The sequence below is a fragment of the Xenopus laevis genome, chromosome 8S (assembly GCF_017654675.1).
Source record: "Xenopus laevis strain J_2021 chromosome 8S, Xenopus_laevis_v10.1, whole genome shotgun sequence".
NCBI classification, from domain to species: domain Eukaryota; kingdom Metazoa; phylum Chordata; class Amphibia; order Anura; family Pipidae; genus Xenopus; species Xenopus laevis.
The window spans coordinates 72,678,048-72,695,467 of NC_054386.1; the positions used below are offsets into that span (position 1 = coordinate 72,678,048).

Sequence of the window (17,420 nt, forward strand, 5' to 3'; positions counted from 1 at the left end):
CTATGATTAGACTATAAAGTAATCTCTGGTGGAATTATGAGCACTTTTCTGATATTTTCCCTCACTATAACATTGCTTTATAGGGTAAACCAGACTACAATATATTTATCTGTTACCGTAGTTTGCCAGATGCCCCTAACTCTTCCTTATTTACATCCATTTGCTTACATTTAAATATTTATAAGTTTTGTTTTTCTTTGTGAAGGTTGTTCTTAGAACAATTAGAATATTTATGGAATACTGCTGTATTAGCACTTGGTAGCACTAAATGGTGATCTCCGCATAGATAACTTTGCATAGTTACTTATTGCTTTTTGTGCAAAGGCTGTTCTAATGTACGTCTATTGCATGCTGTTTTTTTGCAATGTGAATGTATTTTTAGAACATGATGTAATATCTCAGAAGTTAAATCTATACAGTTCTTATTAGGTTATGTTTACAGAGGAAGATGTGAAGTTTTACCTGGCAGAACTGGCTCTTGCTTTGGACCATCTTCACAGCTTGGGAATCGTGTACAGAGATCTGAAACCAGAAAAGTAAAGTAAAACTCATTAGTATTTCCACTTTATCTGCATTATGACTTTCTACCAGATAACGTGTCCTGGGGGTTTTTTTGATTAAAATGAATTTGCAGAAAATAGCTGCTTGACTATATTCTCTATATAGCCCCTTGCAGATGTATAAATATACTCCATTTCCACTGTCACTGTTCAGACTTTTGATCAATGCTACCAACATTTTGTTATGTGTATTGGTGAATGTGAATTTTAATTTTCAGCATTTTGCTTGATGAAGCAGGACATATCAAGTTAACAGGTAGGTTCTTTCCATGCTGTAGTATATATTCATCAACGTTTACATGATTTTTCATTAAACTGTAGCATAATCCATTTTCAAACTCCATAACGATATTCCTAGAATCTGTATTTTTATTTTATATTGCCTTTTCTTCCAGTACTCCCAGGCCATAGCATTTTTTCATGAATTGCTTTTTCTGCAAAACTAAAGGCACATAGATGCTTTATTCTTTCCATATTTCTCTATATGTATAAATCATATCCTGAAACCTGGACATACCTGATCCATCCAGGCTTTTTTCCCTTGACTTTTGTATTGCTGTAGTTTGAGCAATGTGACTTAAATATCAGCAACAACATTCATTTGCACATGACATGCCAGTTCAACTATGAGCTTACACTTATTCTGGAAGCTGGCAGAAAAACCAGAGCTGGAAGGTAAATGTAAGCTAACACGGCCATTACTACTGCCCATATTTAATTACCCTCACCCTTCAGTAAAATGATCACTTTTGCACGTCATGCTTATAATATTTTTAATGCAGGCAAGATCAAGATATAATTGCCAGAGGGAATAAAGCAAAAAAAAATGCATACACTTTCCTTGCTAACGCTGCAAACACTGCCATCGTATAAAACTGCATTATTTAAATAAGGTATACATTCTGTTTGCAAGTGTTCTATCCATTTATGTTTTCTAAAATGTAAAATTATAAAGCAAGCTATACCCAGTGGCATAACTGAATATTAGTGACTTACAGCTAAACTTTCTTGAATAGCCCACTCTTTGATGTTCACAAAATTTTGATGTTCACCGAATTTTGATGTTCACAAAGTCATCACAGGCTTTTGTAATAATGCATCCAAAAGACCAGAATCTAGAAAATTTGGAATCTAGAAAGTTGGTGCATAAATGTTTAAAAGTTTAGGGTGCACTTTTTGCAATGCTTGTATTTTCCAGACTTCGGCCTCAGTAAAGAATCTGTGGATCATGAAAAAAAAGCCTATTCATTCTGTGGTACAGTAGAGTATATGGCACCAGAAGTTGTTAACCGGCGAGGTCACACACAAAGTGCTGACTGGTGGTCATTTGGTGTTCTAATGGTATGTTTAAATAACTTAAATGTCCCATTTTAAAGTCTCAATCAATTTAAATTTTTTTAAAAAAAAAAACCTCAAATCTAATTTGAATAACTCACTAGTAGAATTTGACAGTTTTGACCATAAATTCAAAAATTCGAAATTCCAATTCCACCCTTGATACATTTGCCCCTTAATGTCAGGAATTGTTACATCTATAATACTTGGTGTGAATCCTGTGTACTATAACCATAACTTTGGTTTTCTTGTTAGCTGCTTAACACACAAATGCAGTACTTTAATGGTCCTTCCCCCTCAGTGTTTTTGTATAGAGAGATAGAGAGAGATAACTTTGTTTTATTATATTATATTTGTTTATTTTAAATGATATTCAGTGCTTTGTAAGAATAAATTAAAGCAAAACGTTAAACTACTTTTTTTTTTTTAGTTTGAGATGCTCACTGGTACATTGCCTTTCCAAGGCAAGGATCGGAATGAAACTATGAATATGATCCTGAAGTAAGTGCATGGCAATTGCAATTCTGAATACGTAATGGTAGATCATGTGGCCTTGTGGAGCACTTGTGTTGAATACTGCTTTATTGTAACCTATTTATTCTCTTTATTGTAGCCTCAGTTGTCTATTACAGGAAATGTTACTGCTGCGATAACACAAAAATAAAATATTGTACATTTTGGTGGTTATTTAAAAAAATCTGAAAATCTCTCTTTTTTCATAAAACCACTTCGACCAAATGGCAGTGCAAATTTTTACCATATTTATTAATAAATTTACTCTAAAGAATTTGGTGCGGGAAAATCCGAATCATACAATTTTTTCGGATTTGATGCCCAAAAGCCACAAATGAATCAGATTATTGTAGAAAACCCAGCGCAGATCATAATATCTTTTAATTGTAAACAGAACATCTGCCATTGACTTTTACATGACCTCTACAGGTTTGAGATGGAGAATTTTTTTTATTCAAACTTTTAACAGCATCAGGGTTTAATAAATCATGAAAAAAATTCATTTTTTTCCCTCTGAAAAGATGTTTTTTTCCCCCCTTTAAAACTCGAACCACAAAAAAATGGAGTTTAGTAAATAACCCCCTTTAAGTTTGCATCCTTTCATCAATAACAAGCCATTGTATTCTACACATCGTATCTACAGTGTAAACTTGTCCTTTCTACCATATTTAACTTGAATGGCTGTTTCATGGCTATTATTTATATAAGTTGTATTTTATTTTTTGTTTATTTTGGTTTTAATTACTGGTCCTTTAAAAGGGAGAGCCACTGGCAAGGATATGCTCTGTGAAGAAACAATGCTTTGATACGCAAGTCTGTTATTTGACAATGTATGTGTATAATCTCATATTTTATATTTATAAATCTCATCGCTATATATCTCTAGATCCAAGCTTGGAATGCCACAATTTTTAAGCACTGAAGCCCAAAGCCTATTAAGGATGTTGTTTAAAAGAAATCCTTCAAATAGATTAGGTGAGTATCAAGTATTAAATAACATATCATTTAAATATAAGTTTAAAAAAAAAAAAGATATATAAAATAACTCACTAAGTGTCATTTACATTGCAGGACACGGTGTGCACTGGACACTGTTTCCCTTTGCACCATGCATTGTTAAGCTAACTTGCAGACCTCTGCACTTCTTTTTAAAGTGCAGAGTCCTGTGATACAGTATGCCCATTAAATCAAGTGCTGTATGTGCCCCTACCCACCCCCTCATTTGGACGTGCAAGTTAGGGAACAGTAGTAATTTTTGATCCGGCTCTCCCAGCAGAGAGCAGTAGACATGAGCACAAATGCTTCCTAGATGAGCAAACACACCAAAGCGTTAATTAATTGGCCCCTACTGACTTTAAAGGATAACTATACCCCTCGCACAATGTAGGTCTCTAAAAATATATTGAATAAAACAGCTCATATGTAAAACACTGCTTCATGTAAATAAACCATTTTCATAATAATATACTTGTTTAGTAGTATGTGCCATTGTATAATTATAAATAGAAAATTGGTATTCAAAAAATAAGGGCCGCCCCCTGGGATTGTAAGATTCACGGTGCACACAAACCATACATGTTAGGTCACATGAGCCAATTAACAGACCGAGTTCTGTGTTTTGCTTCCACACTTCTTCCTGTTACAGTAAGAGCTGCAGTATTTCTGGTCAGGTGATCTCTGAGGCAGTACACAGACCATCACAAAATGGTGGTTCAAGGCAAGAGATGTAAAAGGGCAATATTTACTTAAATATATATACCAGTTCAAAACATTTGTTTCAGATAGTTCATCAGAAATAAATATTCCTTCAACATACTGCTATTTTCTAATATTGAAGTGTAAAGTTAATTTTTCACCATCTTTTTTTTTAAACAGCTCTATGAGGGGTATCGCTCTAACTGTTTTAAATCTATACATTTAATTGATAGATTTCTTACTTTGGCCCAATTTAGCAGATTCACTGGAGTTTCATTAAAGACGGCTGTTAGAATAAAATAGTTGCTTATATTCCAAAGATACTACTGAGAAATGTTTCAACCAATGTAGCAAATTGTAACAGTTCAGAATCTGCACCTAGATTACTGAGCTGCAAGACTGAAATCCCAGAGATAGGAACATTAAAATTTAAGCTTACATTTTGTAAAAAGTAAATGGAAATAGCAAGTAGAAAGAAAGCAATTTAAAAAGTCTACCAAATGACTCCAGATAGGTTCTAGGAGGTCCCCCATAGGCTAAACAGCAATTTGACAGGTTTTAGATGGTGAATTGTCGAAGTTTAAAAGAGACATTACATGATAAATTTCTGTATGCGAATAGTAGAATTTTTAAATTTAATTTGATTAATTTTGGACGATTCGATAGCCGAAGTACACTAAAAATAGCTTGAAAATCTAATTTTTAAATTAGATTTTTCACTTCGACCCATGATAAATCTGCCCATAAGGGTAGGACTACACTGATGTTTTTGACACGATCCGACTTGCTGGTACAAAACGCGACGGAAATAAGGTAAGTGAATGCATTGTCAGATGAAGTCGCAGCGTTGATCCGACGCAACACGACTGTCGGATGCAGGCGCTGCACGTAGTCCGACAGTCGCGTCGGATCAACTATGCGACTTCATCCAACATTTCTAGCTCTTACCTTATTTCCGTCGCATTCGATTTGACTCCAACATTTTGTCGCAGCACGTCTGATCGCGCCGAAAACGTCCGTGTAGTCCCACCCTTACTGTGTGTAACCAAAACCTAAAGCTATACGAGACAACAAAATGATAATTCGCTGCAGATTTAACTTTGATTTCTGTTTCTTATTTCTCAATTTCTACCTGATGTGAAAATACTAGATTTAGTCTAGATTATTTCATGGGAAAGACATGGTTAAACTGACTTATCTTGATAACCTTTTTGAGTACTGACTGAAATGTTAATTAATGGGAAGTTAAGCATTATCCTCACTTTTATTATGATGTAGATGAGTCTTAGCAAATTTTCAAATGGTCTTCATTATTTATTTTGTATAATTTTAGAATTTTTGCTTTCCTTTTCTATCTTTTCCAGCCTGCATCTGATTTTTTTTAATCTGGTTTTCTAGCCCTGTCAAGTAAATGACCATGAGGTTTAAATTTTATTGGTTTAATTGTTTTTTTTTTCCTCAGGACTCCTTCCTGGTAGGTTATTTAAAACAATTCATAAAAACCATGTAAAAAAATAAAACTAAAGACCATTTTTAAACTCTTACAATTTCGCTGTAATCGCTATATTAAAAAGCTAATTTTATCCACGGCTGTACAAAAACTGTAAAACTTTCCTAGTTCTTTTGTGTTGATTTAGACTGCCTTTGGTTGAAAACACCTTGTAGTTATACATTTTAAATTAAAAGATTTTCTACTGCTCATATCTGCCAGTCATTTAACTCTGTTCTTTTTATTCTAAATTTCACGAACCCCAGCACTTCTGTTACCTATGGAGGTGCTTTTGGTGCATATTTAAAATAATTATATCTGTAGTTTTTCACCAGAAGATATGAGTGTATCTGTAGTTATATGTGGATACGGATTAGTTGGAAGAGCTACTGATGCATATGAACATTATATTTTTAGGTGCTGGCTTGGATGGTGTCGAAGAAATCAAGCGACATCCATTTTTTGCAACTATTGATTGGAATGTGAGTTCGGTCAAATTCACTGCTTCTGCCAATTTCTGTAAAATGTGACATTAGAACTCACAACAAAAAAATTCACCCAATTACTATTCATTCCTATGGGATTTTTTAGAAGAATATTTATCAGTGGGTGAAAGTTCACCATTTGATATATGCATTTCTAAAAATCCTTCTTCTGTCTTTTAGAAATTGTATAGACTGGAAATACAACCTCCATTTAAACCCGCATCCGGAAAGCCAGAGGACACCTTTTGTTTTGATCCAGAGTTTACAGCAAAAACACCTAAAGGTAACACACATTTCCAAGACTTTGATAACGTGTGAGAAATATGAAAGATAATTGCCATCTTTCGTTAAAATGACCAGCTAGGGGACTTTGAGCCAAATTGAAACCCTAGGTATATTTTTATTGCTTAAAACCCACCACAGGCTTTATAACATTGCTAGCATTTTAAGTTTTTCTGGTCTGTGAGCATGGCTTATATTCCATAAACTGGCCACAAACTGAAAATGGTAGCTCTTACTTGCACTATTATATGACATAGCCAGCTTGCTAAAAAGTAGTAGGAAAGGGCTCTTTTCATGTTGTGGGCTCTACATGTTGTGTGCAATAAAGAGCACCTAGCAGCAAGTTCTGCCTCTTTGTTTGCTTTTCTCTCAGCTCTTTGTTAATTGATTTTAAAAAGTAGCACAATCAGGATAGCATCAATTCCACTAAAACATGTTAAATTATTTTATATGTGTTTTAGTGTTAGAAGCAATATTTTGTGCCGAGCTGCCTTCATATCAAAGTTTTATTCACTTCTCACTAACTGTAAAGGAAAACTGAATTTACATATTGTTGAAATCTGCAAGAATTTTTGCAAATGTTTTAAATAATTATGCAGAAATTTTGAGAAATTTGAAATGCACTATTTTAAGCCAAAACACAAGCCCAATATTACACTGCAGTTAGTTAAGAATATATAGGTACAATGGCCCATTCTAAAAAAAGCATTTTGATCACCTTTATTACCCACCCCGAAACATTAGATTTATATTTAGTTTCATGTAGTATTCATATTTGTCCATTAGGAGGCAATGTGCTCCAGGTTTTTTGGTTAAATGCCTTTTTATATGCATTTGTGTTAGTTGAAACCATACTTATATTATTATACCCTTATTCATGGTATATAGGTAAGCAACTGCACTGTCTTCCACCATTCATGCTGTAATTAAAGTGTAAATTATACCTATAAGTGTTACTTTTTCCATAATATCCTTAATGTGTAATTCCTACTGCCTGTTTGTTGTTGGGTGTTTAAATTCAAATTACAAGGGCAGCATGTTATTGTTACCCCGGTTTATAACTTTCTAGTCTATTCACGTTCATGCAATAAGACACATCAGTTGGCAAAAATTATATAAAGCTAGTATAGCGTTTGTATACCTTTAATTCTTACAGAAAGAATGTTCAACTTGTCTAAAAGAAATAAATGATTTAAACAGTAAAATAAAGCTCAACTTTTCTCCCTACTGTAACTATATTGCACAGACAACTAAATTTGAGTAATAATTCCCTGGTTGATCTGAAACATATACAACTTTTTTCTTCTCTAGATTCTCCAGGAGTCCCACCCAGTGCTAATGCCCATCAGCTTTTTAAAGGCTTTAGCTTTGTTGCTACGTCTGCTGTTGAAGAACATAAGATCTCTTCTATTGCAAATGTCTTGCCAATTGTACAGGTAAACTGTCAAATATGACTTAAAAAAATAACTTAATTTTTTTAAGCTGAGCTTGAATGTACAGAGCCCAAGGAAAATTTGTGTCCGTCGGGCAGGGCCTATGGGACACCTGGGTAGGCCCCAGCCTTCATGGAGGAGTCCAACCCAGGCCTGATTTTCTGTGGTATTTTGGGCATGCCCCCTCTTGACCAACAGGGGCCCTGGACACCACAGTACAGAGCTTCAGAATCTGAGTTGTGACGTTGCAGTTGGAAGCATTTCTGGGTATCTAGAGTTGGAGTTGCCTAAAATGTACTGACTCCAGCTCCTTATAAATGTAAATACAAGCACTGAAAATAATCACAGATTTAAGAGCTGCTATGAAAGACGCTACGGCAGTAGCAATTATGTTTCTAAGAACAATACTTTAATTATTCGGTTATCCAATTGTTTTTGGTTTATGTAATTTCATTTGATTTTGGTTTGGAATTATAAAGGAATGTGGTTTATATTTTTGAGCTTTGGCAGTGATAAATTTCCTTAAATGTTGTGTACTTTCAATCAACATGGAAAAGACATAGTATATTACAGGAACAGTAACACCAAAACAAAGCATAGTGTAATTAACAAAAAAAGCAGAAAAGGCGCAGGTTGTATAGCACATAACAGATCAACCATGTCCAACACAATGATGTTATCTCCTATATAACTTGTGACTTTTCTCCTTATTTCCAGCTGTCAATGGCTGCCCCCATGGCTACGCAACAGTTTGTTTATATAAACTATAGTAGTCTTTCTGAAGCAAACAAACCATTTTTACCAGTGGAGGACAGCAGTACTTTATATTCTAATTAATTATTTTGGTACTCTTTCAGTTTTTGGTGTTACTGTTGTTTTGAAAAACAGAGTTGGAGGTACCATAAACTGGACAGGAAAACTTGGAGTTGAATGATTTATGTACCGACTCCACACACAGCCCTGCCCCAGCCCAACTCCGCTTGGTGTATCCAAAAAAATTAACTCTGTCCAGATTTAAAAAAAAAAAAAAAAATTTATATAAAAAATACATTTGGGTGCAGGGTCAAAAGTAGTATATATACAATTATTCAAAGACCCGCACTCCACTAAATTATATGTAAATATGTAAATATGTAAATATGTAAATATATATATATATATATATATATATATATAGAAAAGGTTCGCAATCTTAGGTCTTAAAAAAGAAATATGCACCCAGGCATTTCGGTACTTAGTGACGCGAGTGCCGACTCCTTCACAGTTTACTATCTATATCTATATATATATATATATATATATATATATATATATATATATATATATATATATATATATATATATATATATATATATATATATATATATATATATATATATATATATATATATATATATATATATATATATATATATATGTTGTAGAAAGGATCAGCACACACTGTATGTCAGCTGATCCTTTCTACAACATACATACTTCAATTGATCTTGCACCACTGGAATTACCTTCGTCTGGAGTGCTGGTACTGTGGGAAGATATATATATATATATATATATATATATATATATATATATATATAAAATGTGTCTGGAATAATTTGTGTCAAACACTTACTTGATTACAGCAATTTCATGGAAGCAGAGCTCAATTTACAGATGTTTATGATCTCAAAGAAGATATTGGCGTTGGTTCCTATTCTGTATGCAAACGCTGTGTCCACATAGCAACAAATATGGAGTTTGCTGTTAAGGTAAGACCTTTCATAATGCAAAGACTCTCGTTATTTGCAATCATTGCCAAAATATTTTTCTATTGTAATTAATATTTCAAGATTTCATGTACTAGAAACTAGCACATTCCAGGCCTAACCTTACTGGGCTGTCTCAGGACATGCTTATACTGATGTGTACAGTATATTGTCCTATGTATTCCAGATAATAGATCCCAAACCTTTACCAACCTAAGGCCAGAGCTGTACATAAACAGATCAGCATGTGACTGCACCTCCATATTTATTGTACAGTTCCCACTATATTTGACTTTTGAGGGATGATGGGAGATGTTGTTCAAGAATAGCTAGTGAGCTTAAAGGACATGTCAACTCCTACAACAAAAATTTTATAAGCGATATGCCTCGTTACATGTCTTACATACCTAGTATTGCAGCCCTTGAAAAGTGATCCGTTAAGCAGCTCTGTTGATTTTGGCTGCCTGCCGCTGTCCTGCACTATCTGCCTCTCTCCCCCCTCCCTTCGGAATGCGAGCTGTAGTTTGGCGAGACGCATATGCGCACTTGTCTAAACTAATCTAGCACATGCGCATTTTAGTTGAATCGACCTCGGCAAAGCCATCCAGCCGCATCATGAGTGACCTCTGTGTCTTCATTCCGCCAATCAAAAAATAGCATTGGCGGTTGCTATAGTGACTGTATTCTGCCAAGCTTTGGCTCTCTGCTCCCCCCACCCTTCTAGCACATATTTCTTCGTGCTGACTGCAGGGAGCAGAGCGAGAGAGCGCAGAGACATTAACTATTACACTGCCAACCAGGATAACTACTGTATGTAAGTTATTAACAAGTTAGCAAGTCGACGGATGGGAGTATTGGCGCATGCACATTGCTAATAGGAAGAGCGCAAGCATGAAAAAATGGCCGCTGGTTAATGAAGGCGCAGGGAGGCAAACAATGCTTCAGTGCAGGGAAGGTAGAGCGTTTTTCCAAGTGAAAATAATGCGGTTCGATTGGGGCTAAGGTAGGCTACACAGGCATGGTAAAAGTCAAAAACGGCTTGACATTTCCTTTAAGGTAAGCTTCTTTAGTGAAATAGGAGACATTTCTGCACTGTTATTCCCACATTGGAAAACAGCTTGATGCAGTGTGTGAATATTACTTCATCCTTGTGTGTGAGAAATACAGTACCTGTAAAAAGACAAGTGATACATCACAGGTTTGAAAGTGTTATGTGACCATTGCTAATCCTATTTAAACTTTCATGTTATTGCTTAAAAACAAAAAAGAAAGCTTTTCCAAAAGCCAAGTGAAAAACTGTAGAAGGTGTTCTTAAGTAAACCTGTTTTGTCACCAGCATATATGCCATGGTGTTAATTTATATCAAATTTGTATTATCTAAAAATTCCTCAGTGTGTTGTCCTCACTCAATGTTCAACAGTGCCAGGGATGATCTCCAGCATAGCTAAAATGTTAAGGTAGTTATTAAAGGGATACTGTCATGGGAAAACTACGACTATGAATATTTTCATTCATCCAGGTCATGGTATATCTAGTATAGGTAAATCTAAAAACAACTGGACTTGCTGAGTAATCAATGAAGACGTTTCACTACTCATCCGAGCAGCTTCTTCAGTTCAACTGACTGGTGTGGGAAGTTCTCGGCATATAAACTCTTCCACTAATCCAATCACAATGGCACATTGTAACTCTTCAAAGAGGCGACATCTGAAGAAATTCACAGAGGTGTAGATTCTGTGTAGTTCCTGTGATAGGATTATCCAATGTGTCATGCAACTCCTAGAAAGAGGTGTTACTTGTGAGAGTTGCATGAATGGACATGTGAAGTGTTCTGAAACCGCCGGGGTACAGATGTTAGAACAGCATTGTATGTAGCAGACAGGTGGTGTTGAAGGCCCCCGCCTCTGTTTAGGGATGGTTTCTCCACCTTGACATGAATCGCCTCGTTCAAACCAGCGGTCTTCTTTATCCAATATTTGGACCTTGCTATCTTCAAAGGTGTGTCCCTTGTCTTTTAAGTGTAGAAAGACAGCTGAGTTTTGCCCTGTAGAGTTTGCCCTCCTATGATGAGCCATTCGCTTGGTGAGCAGTTGTTTTGTCTCCCCAATGTATAGATCTGTGCACTCCTCGCTACACTCTACTCCGTATACCACATTGCTTTGTTTTTCTTTAGGGGTTGGATCCTTTGGGTGTACCAGTTTTTGTCTGTGTATTGCTAGGTTTGAAAAACACAGGGACGTGGTGTTTGTTAAAAATCCTCCTGAGTTTCTCAGACACTCCAGCTACATATGGGATGACTATGTTTTGCCCACTATCTCTCCGGGCGGTTATTTCTATTGGTGTTCCTGTTGGGCTTGGTTGCTGCTGTTTTGACAAAGGCCCAGTCTGGGTAGCCACACGCTTTCAAAGCTCCTCTAAGATGTTTTTGCTCTTTGTCTGTGGACTCTGTATCAGTTGCCACAACTTCTGCCCTGTGGTGCAGAGTTCTAATGACACCCAGTTTGTGTTCCAGCGGATGGTGGGAATCAAACAACAGATATTGATCCGTATGAGTGGGTTTCCTGTATACTTCCGTCTTCAAGTTACCCCCCTCTTGGATGCATATCAAACAGTCCAAAAAGGCAAGTTTGTTCTCGTGGACATCTTCCCTTGTGAACTTGATGTTATTGTCCACTGAGTTAATGTGTTCTTTAAAGGCCGCCACTTCATTGGATCTGATTTTAACCCAAGTGTCATCCACATACCTGAACCAGTGACTTGGTGTAGTTCCCTGGAAAGTAAGTAAGGCCCTCCTTTCCACTTCCTCCATGTACAGGTTTGCTACAGTAGGAGAGACCTGGAGAACCCATTGCACAGCCATGTTTCTGTCTATAAAAAAGGCTCTTGTACATGAAGTATGTGGTGTTAAAACACAAATCTAGCAACAAACATACTTGGTTGGGACTGCTGCTGAGGGTGTTATCTTGTTGCAGTCGATTTCTTACAGTCTCAGTTGCCTCTGTAGTAGGTATACATGTGAACAAAGAAGTGACATCATATGACACCATTGTTTCTTCTGCCTCTAGTGTACCGCCGTGAATCTTGGTTACAAACTCCTTGGCATTCTGGATATGATGCACTGTATTGCCTACCAACGGGGCTAATATGTTAGCCAAGAATTTTGCAATGTTGTATGTCACTGAATTTATGCTGCTTACAATGGTTCTTAGTGGGGCTCCTTCTTTGTGTATCTTGGGGAGTCTGTATAAACATGGTGTGGCTTCTCTGGGGTACAGGCGGTGGTATAAAACTCGATCAATGGCTTTCTCCTTTTCAAGTTGTTGTAGGCAACCTATTACCTTTTTCTTGTAACCGCTGGTTGGGTCTTTCTCATATGTATTGCTATCACTGAGTAGAGTGGTTATCTTGCAGTTGTAGTCAGTTGTGTTGAGCACAACTGTGCATCTCCCTTTATCTGCTGGCAGGATAGTGATGTTCGGGTCCCTAATCAGAGAACTGAGCGCTCTCCTCTCTTGTGTACTAAGGTTAGAGTGAGGTGTTCTGGCACTTGCCAAAGCAGCTGACACTTCTAGCCGGAGTTGTTCTGCTTCTTCCTTGTTCAAGTGATTATTTTTGATAGCAGATTCTGTGGCTGTGATGAGTTCAACTACTGGGATGTGTTGTGGTGTCACTGCATAGTTTAACCCCTTGGCTAGCACGTCCTTTTCCAGCTGAGTTAGTACCCTATCTGATAGGTTCCTAACCCACGTGTCTTTGGTGTTCTTTGGTGTCTCATCTTTCTGCCTCATGGGGAAACATGTTTTTTTCAAAACGCATCAGTTAATAGTGCGGCTCCAGCAGAATTTTGCACTGAAATCCATTTCTCAAAAGAGGAAACAGATTTTTTTTATATTTCATTTTGAAATTTGTCATGGTGCTAGACATATTGTCAGTTTCCCAGCTGCCCCCAATCATGTGACTTGTGCTCTGATAAACTTCAGTCACTCTTTACTGCTGCGCTGCAAGCCGGAGTGATATTACCACCTCCCTTTCCCCCCAGCAGCCTAAAAAAAGAAGCATTTTTTTTTTAAATTTTCTTTTTAAACTGAGTTTCTGTATATTTTATAATATACTGTAATTATTCATTGTAGATCATAGATAAAAGTAAGAGAGATCCGTCAGAAGAGATTGAAATTCTAATGCGTTATGGACAGCATCCAAATATTATAACATTAAAAGATGTAAGTACCTACAAAAATGTTGTAAGTGTATTGATTTGAAAGGCTGTGAACTTCTCTGATCTTTCCAATTAATTAAATACACAGACTAATGGTGGTATTTTTTATATTTGACCTTTTTTCATTCCCAGGTGTACGACGACAATGGCAGATATGTTTATCTCGTTACGGAGCTGATGAAAGGAGGAGAATTGCTTGATCGGATACTTAGGCAGAAATATTTTTCAGAACGTGAAGCCAGTGCTGTGCTGTACACCATCACCAAAACTGTAGACTACTTACACTGTCAAGGAGTAGGTGGTGAACGTCATGTGTAATTATACTTTTATTTTGCCAGGTGGTGCTGATCACTTTTTTCTGAAAGTGTCTTTTGTCCTGCACTATGAGGGATATGCATTATTAAAAATATATAAATATATATATATAAAGGACCTGCACTCCATCCAAAGAAATGATGGTTCGTTGACTTTGGAGTGCGGGTCCTTTTGAACCCAGCACCCTCATCAATATAAGACCGAATTAAAGTGCAAACATAACTGTGTGTGTGTATATATATATTTAAAATATATGTGTGTATATATTTAAAATATATGTGTGTGTATATATATATATATTTATATTTATATTATTACTGGGCACGGCCAGCAATCTAGCCTTTTTCAAAGTACCATTATAGTCACTGTTGAATGATGTTGTGGTGATGGATGTCATCCCTTCCCCTTTTTCCCACCATTATGTGTATATTGGGCCCATTTGTTGTGTGTAATGGTACTTTGAGAAACTACCATTTCAAATTATATATATATATACTTTTACTTTTATTGCACATTGATGGTTACTTGCATCCACAGCAACCACTTAACTAAAGTTAAACAAGCAATAATACACTTCCGAAGCCAGTATATATCACTTCTACAAAAGATTATCAGAGTGTGCCTTTGCTCTTTCCCACAGTTTTTAGCAGTAGTAATTCCAAATAGAGAATATGATACCAGAAAGTCAAATGATCAACCGTTATATAACGGGAGACCTATATACATTGCAACGTGCCCAGTTAAAGAAACAGTAACACCAAAAAATAAGTGTTTTAAGTAATGTAAATATAATGTACTGTTGCCCTGCACTGCTAAAACTGGTGTCTTCTACAGAAACACAACTATAGTTTATATAAACAAGCTGCAGTGTAGCCATGGGGGCAGCCATTCAAGCACAGGATACACGGTAGATAACAGAAATGCTCTGAAGAATCCTGTTGTATGCTATAGATCGTATCTATTATCTGCTGTATATCCTGTGCCTTTTATCATTTTTCAGCTTTGAATGGCTACCCCCATGGCTACACAGCAGCTTGTTTATATAAACTTTAGTAGAGTTTCAGAAGCAAACACACCAGTTGTACCAGTGCAGGGCAACCGTAATTTATATTCATAATATTTAGATTTACTTTAAAACACTCATTATTTGGTGTTACTGTTCCTTTAAATGGCTAAGCCAAACTGAAATTTATAGTATCGTGGAAGTGAAACCAAGCTTTACCAAGGTAACTTGGAGTTGCTTTTTATTGCTGATTATTTCAGCAATATACAGAGTGACAGGGCCTTAATCCACAAGGGTTCAAGCAATCTAAAATAATATATCTGTGCAGAATCTGCAGTTTGTCAACACCCCTCCTTGATTACATATTTTATTAAAAATCTTACTTTTCATGTTTAGGCAAAGAGCTTAAGGATATTATGTATTACTTAAGGAAAGGGTATTAAAAAAGGAAATTTTTTTTTTTGTTTTTTAATTATAAGCATTAAAGAGCACTTAAATACTTCAGAAAGTACAAAGGGGTTTTCTTAATTTATTAATTGTAGCTTTTTTTCTTTATGCATGATTATATGTCAGGTTGTTCACCGTGACCTTAAACCCAGCAACATTCTCTACATGGATGACTCTAGCAACGCAGACTCTATAAGAATATGTGATTTTGGGTTTGCCAAGCAACTGCGGGGAGACAATGGTCTGCTTTTGACGCCGTGTTACACTGCCAATTTTGTGGCACCTGAGGTATGTTACAATCATTTGTTTTTTAAAAATGCCTGTCTTGGAAATAATTATGCTTGATGCTTATACCAAGCTGTACAACATTCCAGTTGCTCAGAGTTCTTTTTTTGGTAATTTACATTTTACAATATGGCTCTGGACGTTGGTGTATTTAAATTTGCAAAATTGCACTTCTGCTATCATGGATTTTTAACTGGAGACTTGCCATGAACTGAAGGGCAAACGTTTAATAAACTGAAACTGGAAGCATCTTCTGAACTTCCCTGCTCAATTCTATTACACAGTGCGACAGGAGTGATTTCTGAATAGAATGAGGGTTTGACGCCAACTGCAATGCTAACATTTGCAACCGTTTATTTCTACTTTACTTTTAACGTTTTTTATTTGCAACATATAAAGGGATTCTGTTGTAAATGTTATGGGATAGTTTATATCACATGGTCTACATTGAAAGTAATTCATTCTACCATTTAAAATGTTATTGTTGAACCAATAAATATATGTTTTTAGTTGTAATATTGGTATGTAGGCAACCATCTCAGGTCAAATTGCCTGGCCACGTGCTTTCAGAAAGAGTAAGCACTTCAACACACAATTGTGTTCAGAATAATAGCAGTCCGAAATCACTAACCTAAGTCACTGTTTTTGGTAGAAGTTATATTTCTACATGGAAAATAACTTAGTAGTAGGTGTATAGTAGAGTAATAGGACAACAACAGATCCAACAGTCATGACATGCATGCTGCTGATTCTGTATAATTGAATCATTCATTGAGGCTTGTTCAAAATAATAGCAGTGTGGAGTTCAGTTAGTGAGGTCATTTATTCTTATTTAAAGGAGAAATCCCTACCCCCCACCCCAGGTAGACCTCCCTCCCCCCAGTCTAATTTCACCCCCCCCCCCAGGGAGATGCCCCATACTCTCGCAGTCAGCTTACAGAAGACACAGAAGATGGACGCGTGGAACTTTGCTGGAAGAATCTGCGGCGAGGGGTAAGTATGGGGCATCTCCCCGGGGGGGGGGTGTAGTTAGCCTGGGGGAGGAGGGAGGGGGTTCTACCTGGGGTGGGGGGGTACGGGTTTTTTTTCAGAACAGATTGAATTCTCCTTTAAGGAAGGAAGGCAGCAAATGTTGTTCATGCTGGTTATAGTGCATTTTCTCTGAAAAAGTAAAATTAGTCGTTCCAGACATTGTTCAGAACATCATACTTTGACTGGAAAGGGGAAAACATATAAAGAAGTGCAGAAAATTATAGGCTGCTTAGCTAAATGATCTAAAATGTTTTTAAATGGCAACCCAGACCTGAAAGACGTGGCAAAAAACGGAAAACTACCATTCAAATGGATAGATGAATAGCCAAAATGGCAAAGAATCAGCCAAAGATCAACTCCAGGAAGATCAAAGAAGGTCTAACCTTATCTGTGATTTCTGTTACAATTAGAAGACGCCTATGTGAAGCAAAGCTATCGACAAGAAGCCCCACAAAGTCGCATTGACTGGCATAAAGAGAAATGGTGGAAACATTTTGTAGACTGATGAAAGCTAGATTGTTCTTTTTGGGTCTGCGGGCTGCAGACAGTTTGGCTGACGTCCCCCAAACACTGAATTCAAG

The 17,420-nt window shown here is 36.5% G+C and overlaps 1 protein-coding gene across 2 annotated transcripts in view; it reads left to right on the top strand.

The window, feature by feature from the left end:
- LOC108700150 (ribosomal protein S6 kinase alpha-6) overlaps positions 1-17,420 on the top strand; it is a 50,709-nt gene that overhangs the window by 17,061 nt on the left and 16,228 nt on the right. For both annotated transcript variants that reach the window (XM_018233062.2, XM_018233063.2), the window contains exons 7-18: positions 430-536; positions 779-816; positions 1,759-1,901; positions 2,326-2,396; positions 3,295-3,383; positions 6,010-6,074; positions 6,258-6,360; positions 7,671-7,795; positions 9,419-9,544; positions 13,672-13,761; positions 13,890-14,051; positions 15,649-15,810. In XM_018233062.2, coding sequence (XP_018088551.1) covers positions 430-536; positions 779-816; positions 1,759-1,901; positions 2,326-2,396; positions 3,295-3,383; positions 6,010-6,074; positions 6,258-6,360; positions 7,671-7,795; positions 9,419-9,544; positions 13,672-13,761; positions 13,890-14,051; positions 15,649-15,810 — 1,281 coding nt within the window. The remainder of the gene's footprint in view (positions 1-429; positions 537-778; positions 817-1,758; positions 1,902-2,325; positions 2,397-3,294; positions 3,384-6,009; positions 6,075-6,257; positions 6,361-7,670; positions 7,796-9,418; positions 9,545-13,671; positions 13,762-13,889; positions 14,052-15,648; positions 15,811-17,420) is intronic.